Genomic DNA, 17,831 nt, shown 5'->3' on the forward strand with positions numbered 1-17,831 from the left:
GGCTGATCAGAAATCTGGTTCATGTTGTGAGGCTGCCCTCTGTAATCTTTGAGAAGTCATGGAGATTGGGGGACGTTCCAGAAGACTGGAAGAAAACTCATGGCAGCTCCATCTACAAAGAGGGCTGAAAGGAGGATCCAGGAAATTTTAGGTCCATCAATCTTACTTTTGTTTCTGGGAAAGTTATGGAATGAATCCTCCTGGGGCTATCACAGGTCAGATGAAGAACATGAGTGGGAAAAGTCAGCAGATTCACCAAGGTCAAAATGTGCTTGGCACATCTCATTGCTCTCTATTACAAAATAAACTGCTTGTTGATGTGGGATGAGACATTGTCCACCTGAATTTCTCCAAGGCTTTGAATGTGGGTTCCCACACCCTCCTGGTACAGAAATGGATGTGTTGGGGTGTGGACAAGGGATCTGTGCAGTGGGTGGGGAACTGTCTGCCTGGTGATGTGTAAACAGCTCCTGTCATGAGTGGGATCCCCCTGGCATCAATACTGGGCCCAGCAAGTGGTGATGTGGAGATGGGATGAAGTGTACCCTGACAGAGTTTAGAGATGTTAACAGAATAATGCCAGAATGTACACTTTACCATGTTACTTTTGGAAATGGAGGCTGCCTTGTGGAAAAGAAAGCCTATTAAAATCCCCTCTTGCTGTTAAAGAAACCTGAAGTATAACTATTTTTGTTTGTTTTCAACAAGAGGAATAGCATAAGGATAATGTGTTACTCCAAATGCTCTTAAAATAATATAAGGGTGATCTGAAAAGTAACACAATCTAGGAAGGTACAGAACTTTTCTAAATGAAATAATAACAGTGTTAGTGTAGTAGGAAAAAGTAAGTAATAGGACCACTTCAGTCTGGTGGAATGTGTTCTTTTTCCTATTTAAAAAAAAAAATTAATTTCTTCATTATGTTGGCAACATTTGGCCATAAAAATAACTCTTGGCTGAAGCAAGCATTGTAAAATGTTAGAGCAATGGGGTGTCTCCTTGCTTCCTGGCAGATTCTTTGCTAATTCCTATTTTCTTCTAATAGTAACTATCTGCATACACGAGAACACTTTGGGATTACTGTTAAAATTCTTTTGAGTCAAGACTGAATTGTCAGAACTCTTGAATATTTCAAACCTTTCTCTTTTTTTGAGAAAATGAGTAACCGTGACAGGAAACTGAGTGCAAGAAGTTTGGTCGGTGGATTGGGTAGATGGTTTGCCTCTTACTTAAAACAGGAATTATTTTTATACAGCTTTTTATCCAGAGTAGCATTTACAGCCATACTTAGATTAGATGGTGATATGGAGTATTATATCATGTTTTGTGTTTGTATCAAGTGCCAACTTGATTTTCTATCAATTCTTAATTTTAAGCATGATGGCAGACCTATTTATAGGCAGCATTTTGAATGCCACCTATGAACTAGCCTGAGCATTTCTAATAGAATATATGCTTGTCTCATACGATTTTGTCCAACCATGATATTAAAATGGGAAATATGAAATGTCTGTAGTATTCTAGATAAGAGAGGTGAAGCTACATTTCTTTCACTTCATTTCTTTTCACTAAGTTTTTTCCAGGTCAGTGGAGGATATTGTGCTATTTGCAGTATCTTTTAAAAGGCACTGATCTCTAAGTTGAGATGGAGGGCCACTGCCACCTGGAAAATATTGGCAAGATTTGAACTGTTAATTGGTGTAGCAGTTCTGTAGAAAACATAGAGTTTGCTGTTGAACTTTGTAGATTGACTCAACTCCATTCAATTTTATAGGAAGTTTTCATAAATATTATGTGTAAATCCATCTGTGTAAGGCTAAGTAGCATAGAATGTTTGGGAATGATACAGTTTAGTAGTGGTGTATTTCTTTACTTGGATTCAAGGCAATCAGCACTTGGATTGGCTTTTTTTAGATAGTTATGGCTTATACTCACATATTTTAAGGAATATATATGCATGTAATCTGAAGACAAAAGTCAGGATGGCTTTTTTCAAGATCCATTCTATGCAGCTATACTTTCAGTAGTAATTTTTTCCCTTTCTGTATCAAGCTTTTAAATAAAAATACTCCAATCATTTGTGCACTGGGAGAGATTACTGTGCCTGTTATTCACCTTATCTCTTGGACTCTATTCATCTATAATTCTGTGAATTATTTTTGTCAAAAAAAACTTGAAATGGATCATTCTGACATGTGCTATTACTGGAAGCTAAAGGGGAAAATTTCTTTACATGAAGGAAAAGTAGAAGGCTCTTTATGCATCAGTACTTTTCTTTGTATTTAATATTTAGAATCATGAGGAGGAAGAAAACTGTGTTAGTGTCTCTAATTCACAGTGCTGGTGTCTGGCAACTGCTTAGGTTTAACCAACACAGAAAATGGTGCCATGTTGTAATTGTTTGAATGACTTGCATTGTAGTAGACAAAATTAATGCACCTGTCATGATGGAGACCATGGGTGCACAGGAGTTTTAATTTTTGCTAGTACTGCCTTTATGTTAGTGTTATGTTAGTGCTTTGTTAGGTGAGTGAATAATGAATATGAATATTCAGAAACGGTTGATGTAGTTGAGTAATAGAAAATGACTGTTATGAAAAATGCAGGAGTTTTTTGAAGACCTTTTATCACAAATATACACAAATAGAATTTCTTCTTTTCTTGTAGAGTTCATTGCTGTTTAAGTAGGGTTCCTCACTATGCAGTGTGACCAGAAATTGTTATCTTTTAAGTAAATGCTTATATCAGAGAAAGAAAAAAAGATTTTCCTACTGAGCAAGTGATTACAAATGAAATTTTCCATGCAGCAATTTCCAGCTGATGTGAGCTGCATTGATCCCATATAATACTGCCTGATACTGGCAGAATTGGATTTGAATTTCTACACTTGAGCAGGCATGATTAACCTTGGTAAGATGAACTGGAGTAATACCATTTAGTTCCTCCTGTGGAGGAAGTTGGCAATCTTGGGGAATTACTGGTTGTACACAAATCAGCATAAAAGCAGTTCTGCTACTACTTGCATTCAGGAGAACTGGCCACATTATGTATACTTAATAATTCTCTGGTTGCTATGCTGGTCAGACTACAGCTGGAGAAGTAGGTGCAGATGACTTGGAAAAGTTCTAGAAGAAGGAAGTCTAGAAAATGGCACATGAGGATTGCTAGATTAAAATGCTTTATTCAGAGAAGAAAAGGCTGAAGGTAAATGATTATAAAAGTTGAGCAGAAAAAGGAGGAATGTTACCTGATTTCCAGGTCTCTGTTCAGGAAATATGTAAAAGTAAGAAAAATGTGAATTAGACATCTAGAAATACTTTTTAATAATAAGTCATTACTAAAATAGATTGCCTAAGAAGATTGTAGACTTCTGCCATTGGAATTATTAAGATCAGATTAGACAAATAACTGAAAAAAAGATTTCAGTATAGTTGGGATAGGTATTAGGGCATGTTGTAACTGAAATGGCAGTTTAGGGGGTTTTTGGTAAAAAAAGTCAAGTACCACTTCGTGAGTTGTTAATGCAGTATTTTCACATTTTATTTTAAAATAGAATAAATATTGCATTTATCATTATAATACTACTTTTACCTTCTACATCTGGTTTGTTTATCAGGTCTTTGTAAAACTGTGCCCACATTTCAAGTCTTTGTAGATTTCCTCAGTCACACATGCAGATATCCTATTCTAAACAACCTGTCCTGGTCTGTGTTCTGTGAGTTTATGTAATGTGCAGCCTAAGCAAGGGAACACATCTCATTTATGTAAGTGAAAATTACATTACAGAAGTAAGATGCCTGAGAAGTTTGGAGTTGGAGAGCAACATCTACTCCTATGCAGAATCCTTTCAGTTGTTTTGGGGACTATTGCAGAAATGTGCTATAGAACAACAATGTTTTTCAGAAATGGAGCCCCTGCCAGAGTAGATGTTAAATTCATGTTTTGCACCAGAGTTTATAGAGTTTATATCCCAGCTAATTTAGTGTTTTTTTGTTTTTTTGTTTTTTGTTTTTTTTTTTAAACACAAGTGTTAAGCTTCTTGAAATACAGGATACATCCTCATGGAAAATTGTTTATGTGTTCTAATCTTAATTTTACTTTTCTGTGAGTTTTGGATTGTTTTGGAGCATGGTTTTGCTTCAAATAATTTAGAAAGATGAACTCAGGATGAACTGAATTAATCACTACGGTTTGCACTTTGCAGCAGAATGTGCTGCTTTTCCAATGAATGAACTGAAACCTATTTAAGAGCAGGCCTGTGATTACTTGGCATGTGAATGTCCTTTATGTTTCTAAATATAACTTCTTCTATTACTGCAAAGCAGTATGTAACAAGTAGAGGAGTGATTGGCATATGCAAATATTTCCTTAATGTATTAAATATTCCTCTTGATAAGTCACTGGAGAAAAATTAGAGCTACAGTATGTTCAGTATATCCTGTTTTCATATGTGGAAAAAATAACCAACAGCAAGTTATACAATAAATGTAAAAACACAAGAAAATCAAATACAAATTCTTTGAGTTTTTGTCAGGTGCTAGTCAATGCTTAATGCCTGGAAAGGAAAAATCTGCCTTTGTGTGTTTTTCAGAACATGTTGTTTTTCAGATATTCCTTTGAAAAAAAACAACTGGAAAACCTTAGTCTGTCAGTCAATATTGTGGTGTGAGAAATGGCCTCTTGATCACTTCTGCATTTCTTTCTCACTGAATCAGGCTTGTGCTGTCAGGTGGTCTGAATTTTTTCCCCTTCTTTATTAATATATTCAGCTGATCTTAGATCTATGCAGTCTCTTTGCCTGCTGTAAATGTTAGGCACAAGGTCTCAACTAGAAAGGTTGTCAGTACTTCTATTTATGAAGAACTTGTTCTTGTGACTTTGAAGCATAGTTATTGATTTTTATTTCTTTTTAATAAAACATTTTCATAAAAGATGAAAAGGAGATGGAGCAAAATTTTTCAGCAATGGAGAGAGGAGCTCCTGACTGACATACCAGTACTGATATTTAGATGGATCCATGAAGCAAAATGTGTTCCATATTGTATATTCAGATACATCTGAAGTAGGAATTGCAAAGTAATCCAACATTTCTTAAAATTATCAGTAGAAATGTGACACTAATGTAGACGTAAATGAATTTCTTTAACTCTTTATTTAATAGTGAATATTTGTAATATTATAAATGTAGATTGTGCCTTGTTTTTCCTGAAGCACTGATATTATAAATCAGACCTCTGTCCATCTACCCAGCAGTTTTGTGGAGCTTCATCATCTGCTGATGACAGAAAATAGCCAGTGACTTTTCTGGTTTAAATTAGTGCCACTCTCTGGAAGATTTGGTGATATTTTTTTTTTTTTTTTGCAGGAAGATACAGGAAATAACAAGACTGCGTTTCTCACAGATCTATAAATATTACAGCAGGAAAGGCCTTTTTAATAACCTGTTCTGACGTCTTATGTATTGCAGGGCATAGATTTCATCTGACTACTCCTTCACTTTGGACCAATAATTTCTGACTGAACTAGAATGTACTTTTTTCTTAAAACGCACTAGTCTTGGTTCAGTCTCTGCAGTGGTAAATATTGCCTCTGTACATTCTAACTCAGCTATATTTGCCATTATTTTATAGAGTGGTAATATTCCAGGTGAATGTAGACATGCCTTTATTGCATGTTTTGGTTGCCCTGTGTTGGCTTTAGCCCTTGCATTTCTGATGGATCTGTCTGCTGAGTGAAACCCTGTAGTGTCACACATCTTTCCTGGAATCTATTGCTCACTGATCACCTTGGTGAGTGACTGATCTGTCACTGGTGCTTCTGATTGCCTTCAAGTGTGCAGCACCCTGATGACTTTCTATTATTTGGCAGATCTGTTTTACAGTATACTGAGATGGGAAATGTCCTCTTGGCACACACCCTCTAATTCTTTATAGGGTTTGATTATAACCCTACCAACTAGGAAAAAATATTGTTGAAAATATTATGAAAGCTGATGTGGAATTTCAAATGACAGTACACAGCATCAGCTACTCCCCTGTGTGTTCTGTTAAAAAGGTTGGAGTCTGGGTGTGATAAACCTGTGGTGCCTGGGCGGGCCACACAAATGTTCTGGCTTCCTCTCATCGCTGATGCTTTCTCAGTGGTGAGCAAGGAGTGGGGTGCAATGCAGGCACCTCTGTGACTAATGAGTGCATAGTCAGGGTGACTCATCTGGATTGTGGTTATTTGACAGAGTCACTGTTAGTCACACAGGAAAACTGCTGATGAAATATATGAACGAGAATATTGCCCTAGATTGGGCAAGGGATTACCTGAAAGTGGTACTGCTTATCTTTGTGAGTTATGGGATTTTGTGTTTGATAACACTTGGAAAGAAAAATAATACAGAATAGTTCTTGGTATGACTCAAGAAACTTTAAGTAATCTCCATCTGTCTTGCTATATATTTATTTTAAATAGAACAAGTCCTTATCTTACCATTTTCTACAAACATTATTGCAAAGCAATGTTGTGCTCTTATTTACTTTTTTTCCAACAAAGTGAAATGGCTGTTTCAAAGGCTATCTACTCATCCAAAAGAAACTACTTATCAAAAAATTATCGTCCTAGGAAACAAGGGAAACTGTTTGTACTTTACTAGTACCAAAGAACTGATGTAATAAAAACAACTCTTGTAAGTCACCTCTATTGCACTATACAACTGCTAAGAAGGCAATGGTTGTGACTGCAAATGAGTTAATATTTCACACTTCTTCCAGGAAAATATATGTTCTGTGAATTGCTATATAAGACTTCTGTATATCAATCATATGACAGCACTGAAATGATTTTGATTGGAATATTATGTATGATTGCCATGAAGACATGAAACAGATGAACAAAGCTTTTCTTATTTAGTGATACCTATTCTTAATGATTCTCTTTCAGCAATATAGAGAAAGAAATGAGCATTTCTGAGGATGGATTTATATTTTTTGTTATTTGTTATTAAAGAGTGGGATGGTCTGTTTTCCCAGTGGAGTAAGGCCATTGGAGATGTGTGTTAATGGCTGAACATAATCATAAAGGATGCAGAAAATAGAATGGATTAGTGAAGATACAATGTGCTGAAGATACCAAGCTCTTTCAGAAAGCTTTTATGTTAATAGATTATTGAATTTCATCTGCTGTTTTATCACTGCATAGATTAATACAAAGTAATATATATGAATGGATGAAAAAGGTTCTCTTTCTACATAAAAGGAATTTCTATATGTGATGAATATTGAGCTATTATCACTCAAAAAAAAAGTTACAGCAGATATTTCTGTTGCAAATGTCAGAGTAGTAGTTGTTGAAAGAGCAAATAAAATCTTAAATGGGAATAGAGAATAAAATGGAAATAATATTGCTACTGTACAGATTCATGGTTCACTTGCATCTTGAATACAATATGCTGCTCTCTGTTGCATCTCAGCAGGCTCTAGGAGAATACGAAAGATTTATTAAAAGCAGAGAGCAAGGATTCCTCAGGTTGGAAAAGGGGCAGAGGAGGGAAAGTAGGGAAATAAAACACAGATCATTACATTTTGAGTGGTATAAAGCATGAACCCAAAGGCACAGCTGTGGACTGGAATTGTCCCTGAGTTGCAAGTCACTGAAGGTGGTGTAATGCTGTGTGGGTTTACTCCTTGCTGGGTAATCACTGGAGATCACTGTGCAGAGACGGTACTGACTAGGAATAACAGAGCAGCAGGCTGACAGATGTGCTTATTCAAATTTATATCTTAATTTGTCTTCATCTAGGAGAGTTTTCCTATGGCTAGTGCTGTCTGATTTCTGAAGTAAGTTGTAAGGCAGTGGCAAAGCGTATAAGCAAAGCAAACCAAAATGCTCTTAAACAAACCCCCCTTACGTTGGCTTGGATCCATTTCGTGTGAAGGATAATTTAAATTATTTGCTATTGAACTAGAAAAAATACAAGTGAATGCCTGGGGGAAGAAAGCAAATAAATGACATAGAACAATCAGAATTCAAGTTTTTATGAACGCAAGTAGTGTGATGAGAAATATGAAGAGAGACTTGACTGTTTTCCCTACCCCCAATTTTCTTTCCATCAAGAAAGATTCTGTTGGCATATCGATGATTCATCTTCTGTTGTCTCTGGTTTGTTACAGCCCTGTTTTTCCTCTTGTAGGTTAACAGAACCTTCTGGATATTTAACAGATGGACCTATAAATTATAAATATAAAACTAAATGCACGTGGTTAATTGAAGGATAGTAAGTATCTATTTTCATAGCTTAAATTTTCTGAACAGTTTGGTACTATATGTTTTAGAGATCAAAAGAACTCACATAGAGACTGCATGAGGATACAATATGAACAGTTTGGTGTTTTGTTAGTTTGTTTTGGTTTTGTTTAAATATTATATAGAATTTTAAAAAGTGGTATTAGGATTTACAGGATTGCTTAGAGTTGGCCAAATTCCATTCCAATCTAAATTGCTGGCAAAAATTAGCCTGACATTGGTTATTGGCCAGTGCTGCAGGCCCTCAAAAAAAACCCAGTGATAAATTTGTTGCATATTTGAGTACCTTTGCATAAGTTTCAAAAGTAGTTACAGAATCCCTTTATTTAACTGATTACCTGACTTACCTTATTTAACTCCTATCAGTGATAAATCAGGAATGGCCTCAAGTACAGAATGCTTATTCAGTTACATGTTTCTCAAAAGTTAAGGCTTCAAAAAAGTATTCTCTTTTGTATTCTATAGTTGCTCAGGTACTTAGTTTTGAAATAGTTTTATGCCTGCAGTTTAGATGCCTCATGCCTGTTGCTAATTTTTCAGTTTATGCAGCACAGAAATACAAAGACATGCCTGAAGAAATAATGAGACACGTAAATTAGTGTGGCTAAGTGTTAATGGCACAAATTGGTTACCTTTCAGGAGGAACCCCCTTCCCAGGATATGGGTCAGGATTATGCTGACTCTAGTTCACAGTTCTACTAGCATTCTAGAAGAAAATTTACTCCTTCTGTATGTTGTCATGATCTCAATCACCTTGGATATCTGCTTTGCTGCTGCAGTTCAGAAGTGCTGTGTCTCATCTAACTTCACTCTGCTTATACACAGACAGTAATTTCAACAAAATAGCAGTGAAGTTACAGGTGTTTACAAAATCATTTAAATTGAATCTTCATTATCTAGAAGACCAGGCTATAGCTGAATATATCTGACCTAGCTAGACTTCTCTTTTTATTCAGGCAGGGCTAGCTCAGGAATATTTGCACTGCACTTCACTAAGGTGGAAACACACCTCAGCACTGTAGGCAAGCTCTGCTTTGAAGCTGTTCCCCACTCCATTCCTTCCGTTCTCAGAAGATGGCAGAGGGGGTAGCTGGAGAAATCAATGTGCTGCACGCTCTGGGGAGGAGTAAAGCAATCAGCAGCACTGTGCCAAGTGTCAGCACACAAGGAAGTCACATACGTGTATAATACTCTGCCTTAAAAAATGAACAAAGAACTCTCTCCAAAGGATCTGTCACAAAACTCCACACGTTTTCCAAACTGGCAAATTGCACTAAAGACTGTCAATAGTGAGGAGAACTACAAGAAAATAATCATTATGTTTCATGGAATATATATATATGTATGTATGATAATTCTGTGATATGTGAAAATTCCTCTTTCTGAAAGTTTGGAGATCCATTTGGACCTCAACCAAAATCGGGTGACATTTCCCACATGTTGGCAGAGGGGAGGAGGCAGCACTTGCACTAATATTGCACTAATTTTAGCTCAGTGTTTTAAGATTTTTTTTTGTCAATAATTAGTGTAATACTGGAAAGAGGATGTGTAGGTGATCTTATCTTGAAAGATTCTTTAAAGTTCATAGTCTTGACATTGTAAAGTAAATTTATTAAAAAGTATTAAAATGAGGTATTTTGATTGCACTAAATTTGTGTTTCTGAACACTGATAAAATCTGGTGAACTTAAGCCTCTTATTAACTTTAGGGGTTATCAGCTGAGGTCTGAGTATGTTATTTTAAAATTTTCTAAGATAAAGGGAAATATTTGCTTGCTCTGGCTTTTGTTATCTAACAGTTTGAAATATTTAATTACCACTCAAAATATTTTAACAGAGTTATGCTGTCATGACCAATTCTACTGTGAGTTCTTGATCTTATGATCTCAGTAATTCTGTAAGTAATGTGTTGCATCAATTTTTTTTTCAGCCCAAATGCGATACTAAGATTAAGATTTAATCACTTTGCCACAGAATGTAGCTGGGACCATATGTATGTATATGATGGAGATTCAATATATGCACCTTTAATAGCTGTATTTAGGTGAGTGTATTTACTAATCTTTCTGTCCACAGAGTCATGTAAGGACATTTTCAATTATTGGGGAAAAAAAGTGACATTAGAGGTTTTAATATGTTAACTAGCTTACTTTCTTACCTTAACATTATGGGAACATGTATGTAAAGTTGTGTTAGAATGCATTCCAAAATGTTACAGTTTTGGTTAGATAATCATAGCAGAAATCCATTATTTGGATACTTACTGCTGACATTGCATGGAATGTTAATGCTTATACACAGGTACTTTCCTGGAAACTTACCTTGCAGATGCATGGACAAGTTTTATGTACCTTGTATACCTTTTTGAAAAAAAAGTTTTAGAATTATATTTATGAATCATCTTGTTTATATAGTTAACCAGCAGAATACCGAACTTCCTCTTTCCTTTTTTTTTTCCCCCAAATATGCCAAAGACTGCTTAAAAACAATTTTCCTCTTCTCTTTTCCAGTGGTCTAATAGTCCCTGAAGTGCGTGGAAATGAAACTGTTCCAGAAGTGGTTACTACATCTGGCTATGCACTGCTACACTTTTTTAGTGATGCTGCTTATAACCTAACAGGATTTAACATTTTTTATTCGTAAGTATTTTCCTTCTAAGTAATTACCTTTGTTTCTTTTTTCAATAGTGTAAGAGTCATACTAAGTGTAAATGTCTAAAACCAGGGGGCTGGGCTTGTAATAAGTAATTAAGGTATGAGTTAGGGGGAAGATCTCCTAGAGACAGAGTATGGTTTTTTGAGTGAAGTCACATGGCCATTCCCAGAGTATGTTTTTCCTGTGCCATATGGAACTAGAATGTATCCCCTCCAGTGTTTATCCAACACATATAGTTGTCATATGGACTAGAAAGGAGATTATATCTGCTGTCATATAAATTCCCTTCTCTTGAACTGGGATCATCTGTTGCTTGATTTTTCTTGCTGAATATACTATGGCTTTTGAAACCTTCCAAGCAGTTCCACTTGGAGTTTTGTGCCAGCCACAAAGATTTTATTCAATTTCACTTCCTCTTCTTGAGTATTTCCCCTCCTATTTTCCATCTCAGTCTACACTCTGTCTTTGTAGGCCTTATCTGCTCTGTGTGTCTTTTAGTTTCTCTGATGGCAAATCTGATATGACCATGATTGCTTTTGTCCAACCTCCATTTCTGTGTCAGCTCTGAAGATGCATCCAGCAGACCTGAGCTTTTCCTTTTTATATGCACCAGCTGTTTGCAACTTCTGTCTCATTTGGGATGTGCATGTGACACAATGCAACATCTCTTCATATTGCATGCCTTGGTTAAGAGGGAATTACTTGGTCCTGTTGGACCTGTTTCTTTATGTGACATTTTTTCCATGATTGAAAATATTCCTGTTCCTTTCTCTCAATCTCTTCAGATTCTGAAATACCAGTTATTGGGATGTGGTGGCCAGCACTGCATTTCTTATGTTGAAGTACATGTAATATTTGTGTCATATTCTTTATTAGTTTAAAATTTCTAGTTGTCTTTCTGACCATAGCTTTGCTCTTGGCACAGTACTTGGTGCATTATCCATGGGAAGTTTATTGCTGTAATTTGCAGCAGATTGCCCACCTTCAACCAGATAATAAATAGCTATTTGAAGTTTGGAAAACCTCACTATATGTATTGCATTGGAAATGGCAGCCTAGAAGACTGGGTATTTTTAATTTTTGTCAGTTGACATCACCTGGCAGACTTTCTATTGTAATTAGCTACATTTTTCAGTTATCCCTGAAGCTTTTATTACACTTATTTTATTTGTCTTGGGAGCAAATGGCAATAAGACTTTGGCATTCTTAAGAAATGAGTGTATATGCATTCTTTCATTACTTGGTAATGTGGTGCATGCTGCATATCATTACCTAATTTTTTTTGTAGATTTAAAACAAATGAAAAAACTTGCCAGTTTTTAATTACATTACATATATAACTCATGCAATTCTATGTTATTGCAATGGATACTTCTAAAACATTTTTTTAATGAACCAACAGTAACACTTTTTATGATAAAGAAGTACCTACAATTACTTTTTATGGCTGCACTAACTTTGCTTCTGTCACTGATCTACTGCACTCTGCTTCTGTTACCCTCTTCCTTATTTTTTTACTTCATCTTGATGGACCACTTGTATTCCTTTATTTTGGGGAAGACAGAAGCACAAAATCTGTGACAAAAGTGCTATTTCAGTAGCAAACAACTGTAATTACTCCAGAACAGTCTGAGTAAATTTTCTGTTCCTTGGAGTCAGGCAACTTTTTTCCAATTCTGCTGATCCAGTTTTTCTCATTTTATTTGAATCCTTAATGAACCAGTTGGAGTGGGAAATGGTCTACTTTCCAACTAATATCTCCTGATGGAAAAGCTTAACTGCAGAATGCTCCCTGTGAGGTTGGGGAAGAGGTTCCCACAGCTGTAGCATTCAGCCATTAATGCTATCAATGGTTTTAATGCCATGTATGTTACCAGGTAAAACTCTCAGGAGATTTGGAATGGTGGTCAGATGTGGAATTTTCTTTTTTAGCAGTGTAACATGATCAGTCCTTTGAGAAGTGAGTCTCTAGAAGACAAAAATGTGTCTCCTCACTATCCTACCACAATTACATCTAGTCAAAAGCCAGCCTTGAACAATTCTTGGCTAACTTTAACAGCTCTTTCTTCATTCAGTAAGGAAGACTGGGAACAATATCCATCTCTCACACCTGCAGGGAGTGGTCTGTACTATCAGAGGTTTCTAGTAACCCTTTATTCTGTTTGCTGTGAGTCATCAAAAGAAGTTTCAAATCCTATTTGGACTTCATCAGGCATATGCTGTCTGAGTTCATGGAAACTGAGTTCCATATCCTCCATCTTCCCTCATTTCAAGGAGTTGCCTGCATTTCTGGAACCACTTTGCTTATTTTTGTACTCCAGTTGCCTGTGATCTCAGTGTTTGGTAGGGTGTATCACAGAAATGCTAACTCCCAGAACAGTCACAGATTTCTTTCAGCCTAGGCTTTCCTGTTTTTTGCATCTTGGACTGCAGAGTTAAGGTGGCTCTTTTATTAAGGTTTCAAAGCATGAAGTGCTACTTATAAGTAGTTTCAGGATATTAGCCATCTTGTATTTTTCCTTACTTGTTTCCCTCTCTTTTATCCTCCCCAGATGTTAGGCATCCTTTTTATAGTATGGACCAAAGCTGCTCAGGAAAACCCTTTAACTGTATGCCTGTGCTGGAGAGTTTAAGCTCAATTACTTCCAGTGTGGCTGTTTCTAGAGATAACAAGCATTTGAAGGGACTGAGTGCTTATACTGGAATATAGGAGAAAAATAGGTAGTGATCTGTCCAGGCAGAGCCCGTCCTTCTACTTAATGTCAATATTTGTTGCAGTGCAAGGTATTTGTGATCCTGAGTGCATCACAGACTTTGTATGTAAGATTGGATCAACACCTTTTGAGCTCATTGACCTGTAAAATCATCATTAAATTTGTGTTTTATCAGTACATGGAAATTTTTCATGGTAAAAAATACTTTATCTAACAAATACTGCTGGAGTACTGCCAGATGAAACCACTGTCATCAGCTCACGGGTCATCATTTCCCTTATCTTAACGTATTTATTTTTTTTCAGAATTAACTCTTGCCCTAATAACTGCTCAGAGCATGGCAAGTGCACAACCAGCCTGTCTGTCCCGAGCCGGGTGTACTGTGAGTGTGACAAGTACTGGAAAGGAGAGGCCTGTGACATTCCCTATTGCAAAGCCAACTGTGGGAGCCCAGATCATGGCTACTGTGACCTGACAGGAGAGAAGCTCTGTGTTTGCAATGACAGCTGGCAAGGTAAGGTTTGCTAGCTTAGTGTCTAGGTAATTTGATTTTCTCCCTGCACTCCTTTTAATGTCACATCATTGCATCATATTTTTAGTGTTTCCTGATGTAAAGTATCCACTGTCTGCTTTTTGTTTGGTATTATTTGTAGCAACCTCTCAATGAAAAAGGAAGGTGAGCTGCTTTGTTATAGTGGTACAAGAGTGTGTGGGCTAATGGATATACTGTAAGCATGTGGTGCAGTTTTAATCCCAGTACTATAAATCATTGTTTCTCATTACAGATAAATTATTTAAGATCCTAAATGTTTAATTCACTTACTATAATTATGCTAGATGCTTGTGGATTTTTGTTTTTATCATTTACCACTTCTGTTACAAGTCTCAATTGGCTTAACTTGCTATGCTTAGAAATTGCCATTCTCTTAACAGAAATATTAAAATCCCTCCAGATTGCTTAGCTGATATGCCTTCTTCCCATGACTTTCTGCCTCTGTTCTGTTTTATTGCTGTTTCTTTTGGCATGTCAAAGGAAATGACTTTTTAACTCCTATTAGCTGTCACACCTATTACTCCACAGTCATGATGAGATCTAATACATTTCACTTCTTAATAATTAATGAGTTGTTCGTTCAAAGGCAGTCAATGCACCCACAGAAGAAAAGTGGTTTAGCTATATGGTCATTGAATGGAAATAGTGTAGACTTATAGTGTAGACGTGTTACTGAGTCCTTTAAAACCTTCCAGACTGTAGTGCACAAAAAGATCCTGAAGGCTTAATCTCTGTCCAGAAGTTGTGAATAGAATTTGCAGCAAGACTATCACCCTTTCAGCTGTGCATGAATTCCTTGCAATGTCAAATTGCTGAGTACAAGATGGGGAAATGTCACAAATCTTTGGAAATGCTTTTTAGGCTACACCTTAAGATACAGTGCTATGAACTTAATTAGAAGTTTTAAGCACAAAATAAAATTAAAAATCTGACTACTGCTGCTAGCACCTTCCTTTCACCTCACATTTCTGTGCATGTTACCTTCTCACTCTTTCCTACAGATCATATAGAAATAATTTGCTTCATTGTTCCTTGGATTTTCACTGAATCTACATATTAGTGTATAATATTATAATTATTTTCTTAAAATTCTGTCACAGATGAGCTGGCATGGATATATAGTTGTTTTCCCCTACTAAATACCAAACTTTCCTTAAGCTCTCTAGGAGACTACTTTCTTCTCTGTTCTATTTCTTGATTTATTTATACCTGTATTCTCTGTAGTTTCTATACTGATACTATCCTCTGTGCAGATTACTTGCAATGATGGAATCATACATTTTTCTCTTGCTGTCTGACAAGTTTTTCTTGTGTTTGGTAATTCAGACCAAGTGGCTGAAGGATCTTTATTTGTATGCTATAGGAGAGAATTTCATGTTTCATTTTTTATTACTATTTTCTTTTTATCTTTTGAGTAACTGCAGTTCCTATATTAAAAAAAAAATCATTGAAGTGCATTGATTTGGATGTATAATAATTAGAACCCCAGATCAGAATATAAATCCCAGAACTTCCTATTTTGCTGCATGGAATTTTTCTTTTACAATAGTGACATCTTGTGGTTATTCTTGAAGGAGCAGCTCTGAAGAAGATTGCACATTTAAAACAAGTATTCTGAGAAAAGAAAATACTTTTGGGTATTCTTTGGGATGGAATAACTTCTTTGAGTAAAAAGTAGGGTCCTCCTATTAGATATGTCTCATGGAATTTAACAGGGATCTTTTTAGCTTGCCACCTGGCTGCTGGTTATACAAACATAGAATAAAGCTTTGATAAAAACATTTAGACTTTGAAGGCAAATAACTGACATAATTTTTATTTTTGAGAGACGTTGCATTTAACAAAACATGCACTAGTTAAGTGTATTTTTAAAAAATCAAAGTATTTTTAATAATGCCAATAATCTTTAAATATTTCTGAGGTGGTTGGTGTAAGAACAAAATTTAGTATTTACAGAAAATCTGGTTAATTTGAAATATTCGCCCAACATAAGGGAGGCTGAACTTTTCCCTATGGAGCATTTTCTTTGAGTTCTGTACAATATTACACTGTCCCATTCCTGGCTAATCTGTCTTGATATTGTCTAATAGAATGTGTTGGTGCTTGCTGATAGAAGGCTGTGGATGTAATTCAGGGTGGAAAAAAAATGCCTTAAAACTACTGAGTGAGTTTTCTCTTTCTTTGCTAGGCACGTGTAAAAGAGAAATGGGGACATGGCTGAGACCCCAGTGGTGGTTCTGGCACAATTTGACCTATTTAAGAATTTTATAGCAAGATGCTTTTGCTGAATATGTTTTCTCAGCCAGAAGATTCTCTTTGATGCTAGGAATACCATGTCTTGGATTGTTTCAGGCTACAAAGGAGCAGAGAGATTTCCAAACAGTTAAAAACCTTTGTGACGGGTGAAAAAAAACCTCAGGATGACTGGAAGGATAGCAAAAAGTTCCACATTTTAAAGATTAAGTGGACTATCTTTGAAAATACTGAAAACATTGCTGACTCCTGGGTGTAGACAGGGAAAAAAAGAGTTGAAGGCTCTCTTGAAATTAAGAGAAACTCTATTGATATTTTGATCGTTGAACATCAGCACTACAAGCAAAAGGGGGAATCTATTAGAGAGGAGTTACAGGGTGTGTTTAAATTAGTTTTTAAGAGGATCAGTAGGGTACCTTCAAAGCAAATCTCATCCTCACATTTATTTTGTTTTGGATTGCATTGTGAGGTAGTTTGGAAACAAAGGAAGGCAGAACTTCCTTTTATAAGGAACTACACCAAAAATGAGCTCTACAAAAAAAACCGTGTAGTGCATACCAACCCCAAACAGGTATTCAGCCCCAATCCAAAGTTAAAACACCAATAAAATTTCTGGAACATGTACAATTAGTTGGTTCTCCCTACAGGGCTGCTCCTAGCAGATAGAGATGTAGCAGAAGACCAGATTCTGAAATTAAACTAATTAACTTTGAAATAAGTCCATTAGCGATTCAGGCAGCTTGAGTTTTATAACATCTCTCTAGGGAAAAATGAGCCTTTCTGTAAGGAGAAGAGTAAACAATGAAAGTATAAAAGGGGCTATGATTACTGCAGTGTAAAATCAGAGTTTTGCTTGCTTGGTACTATGGCATTTATTCTAACAGCATCTTGAGTGTGGCCAGACAACTGTGTCAATGTGTGTCTAACTCAGGTTATCCTGAGAGGACTCACTGGATTTGGGTTTGTTCCCACTTCTCAGTGGAAGACTTTGATGTCAAGCTCGCATTTGGCCTGCTTTATTCCCCAATGTCGAGATTTAGCCAAGCTGTGCTTCTGTGGTGCTGGTTTATTGAAACTGGTGGGGAAGGTTTGAGATGGGGGCTCAGGCAGCAGCAGGTGAAATGCAGCACTGGGAGGAGCTTGTGCCAAATTCCTGGAGGTCTGAAATCTGCGATTTTGGCCCGTTGTGCCTGGGTGTTCTTGAACAGAAAGCACAGAAGTCTGTGTCCTCAGAGATGAGGAGCTGATATGTAACGTTTGCTTTGGACAGACATGCTTTCCCTGGAAGGAAAAAGAAAATAGAAGCAGGTTTCTTATAACTCTTCTGTCCTGTGATAATGCCCTCTTTGTCTCAATTTTACTTTTTAG

The 17,831-nt window shown here is 36.3% G+C and overlaps 1 protein-coding gene across 3 annotated transcripts in view; it reads left to right on the forward strand.

Annotated features, from left to right (window-relative positions):
* Positions 1–17,831, forward strand: part of ATRNL1 (attractin like 1) — a 433,903-nt gene that overhangs the window by 29,918 nt on the left and 386,154 nt on the right. For all 3 annotated transcript variants that reach the window (XM_014872547.2, XM_088169374.1, XM_088169375.1), the window contains exons 2-5: positions 8,177–8,260; positions 10,219–10,332; positions 10,799–10,927; positions 13,963–14,171. In XM_014872547.2, the coding sequence (XP_014728033.2) occupies positions 8,177–8,260; positions 10,219–10,332; positions 10,799–10,927; positions 13,963–14,171 (536 nt within the window). The remainder of the gene's footprint in view (positions 1–8,176; positions 8,261–10,218; positions 10,333–10,798; positions 10,928–13,962; positions 14,172–17,831) is intronic.

The sequence above is a fragment of the Sturnus vulgaris genome, chromosome 8, assembly GCF_052056855.1.
Source record: "Sturnus vulgaris isolate bStuVul1 chromosome 8, bStuVul1.hap1, whole genome shotgun sequence".
NCBI lineage: Eukaryota > Metazoa > Chordata > Aves > Passeriformes > Sturnidae > Sturnus > Sturnus vulgaris.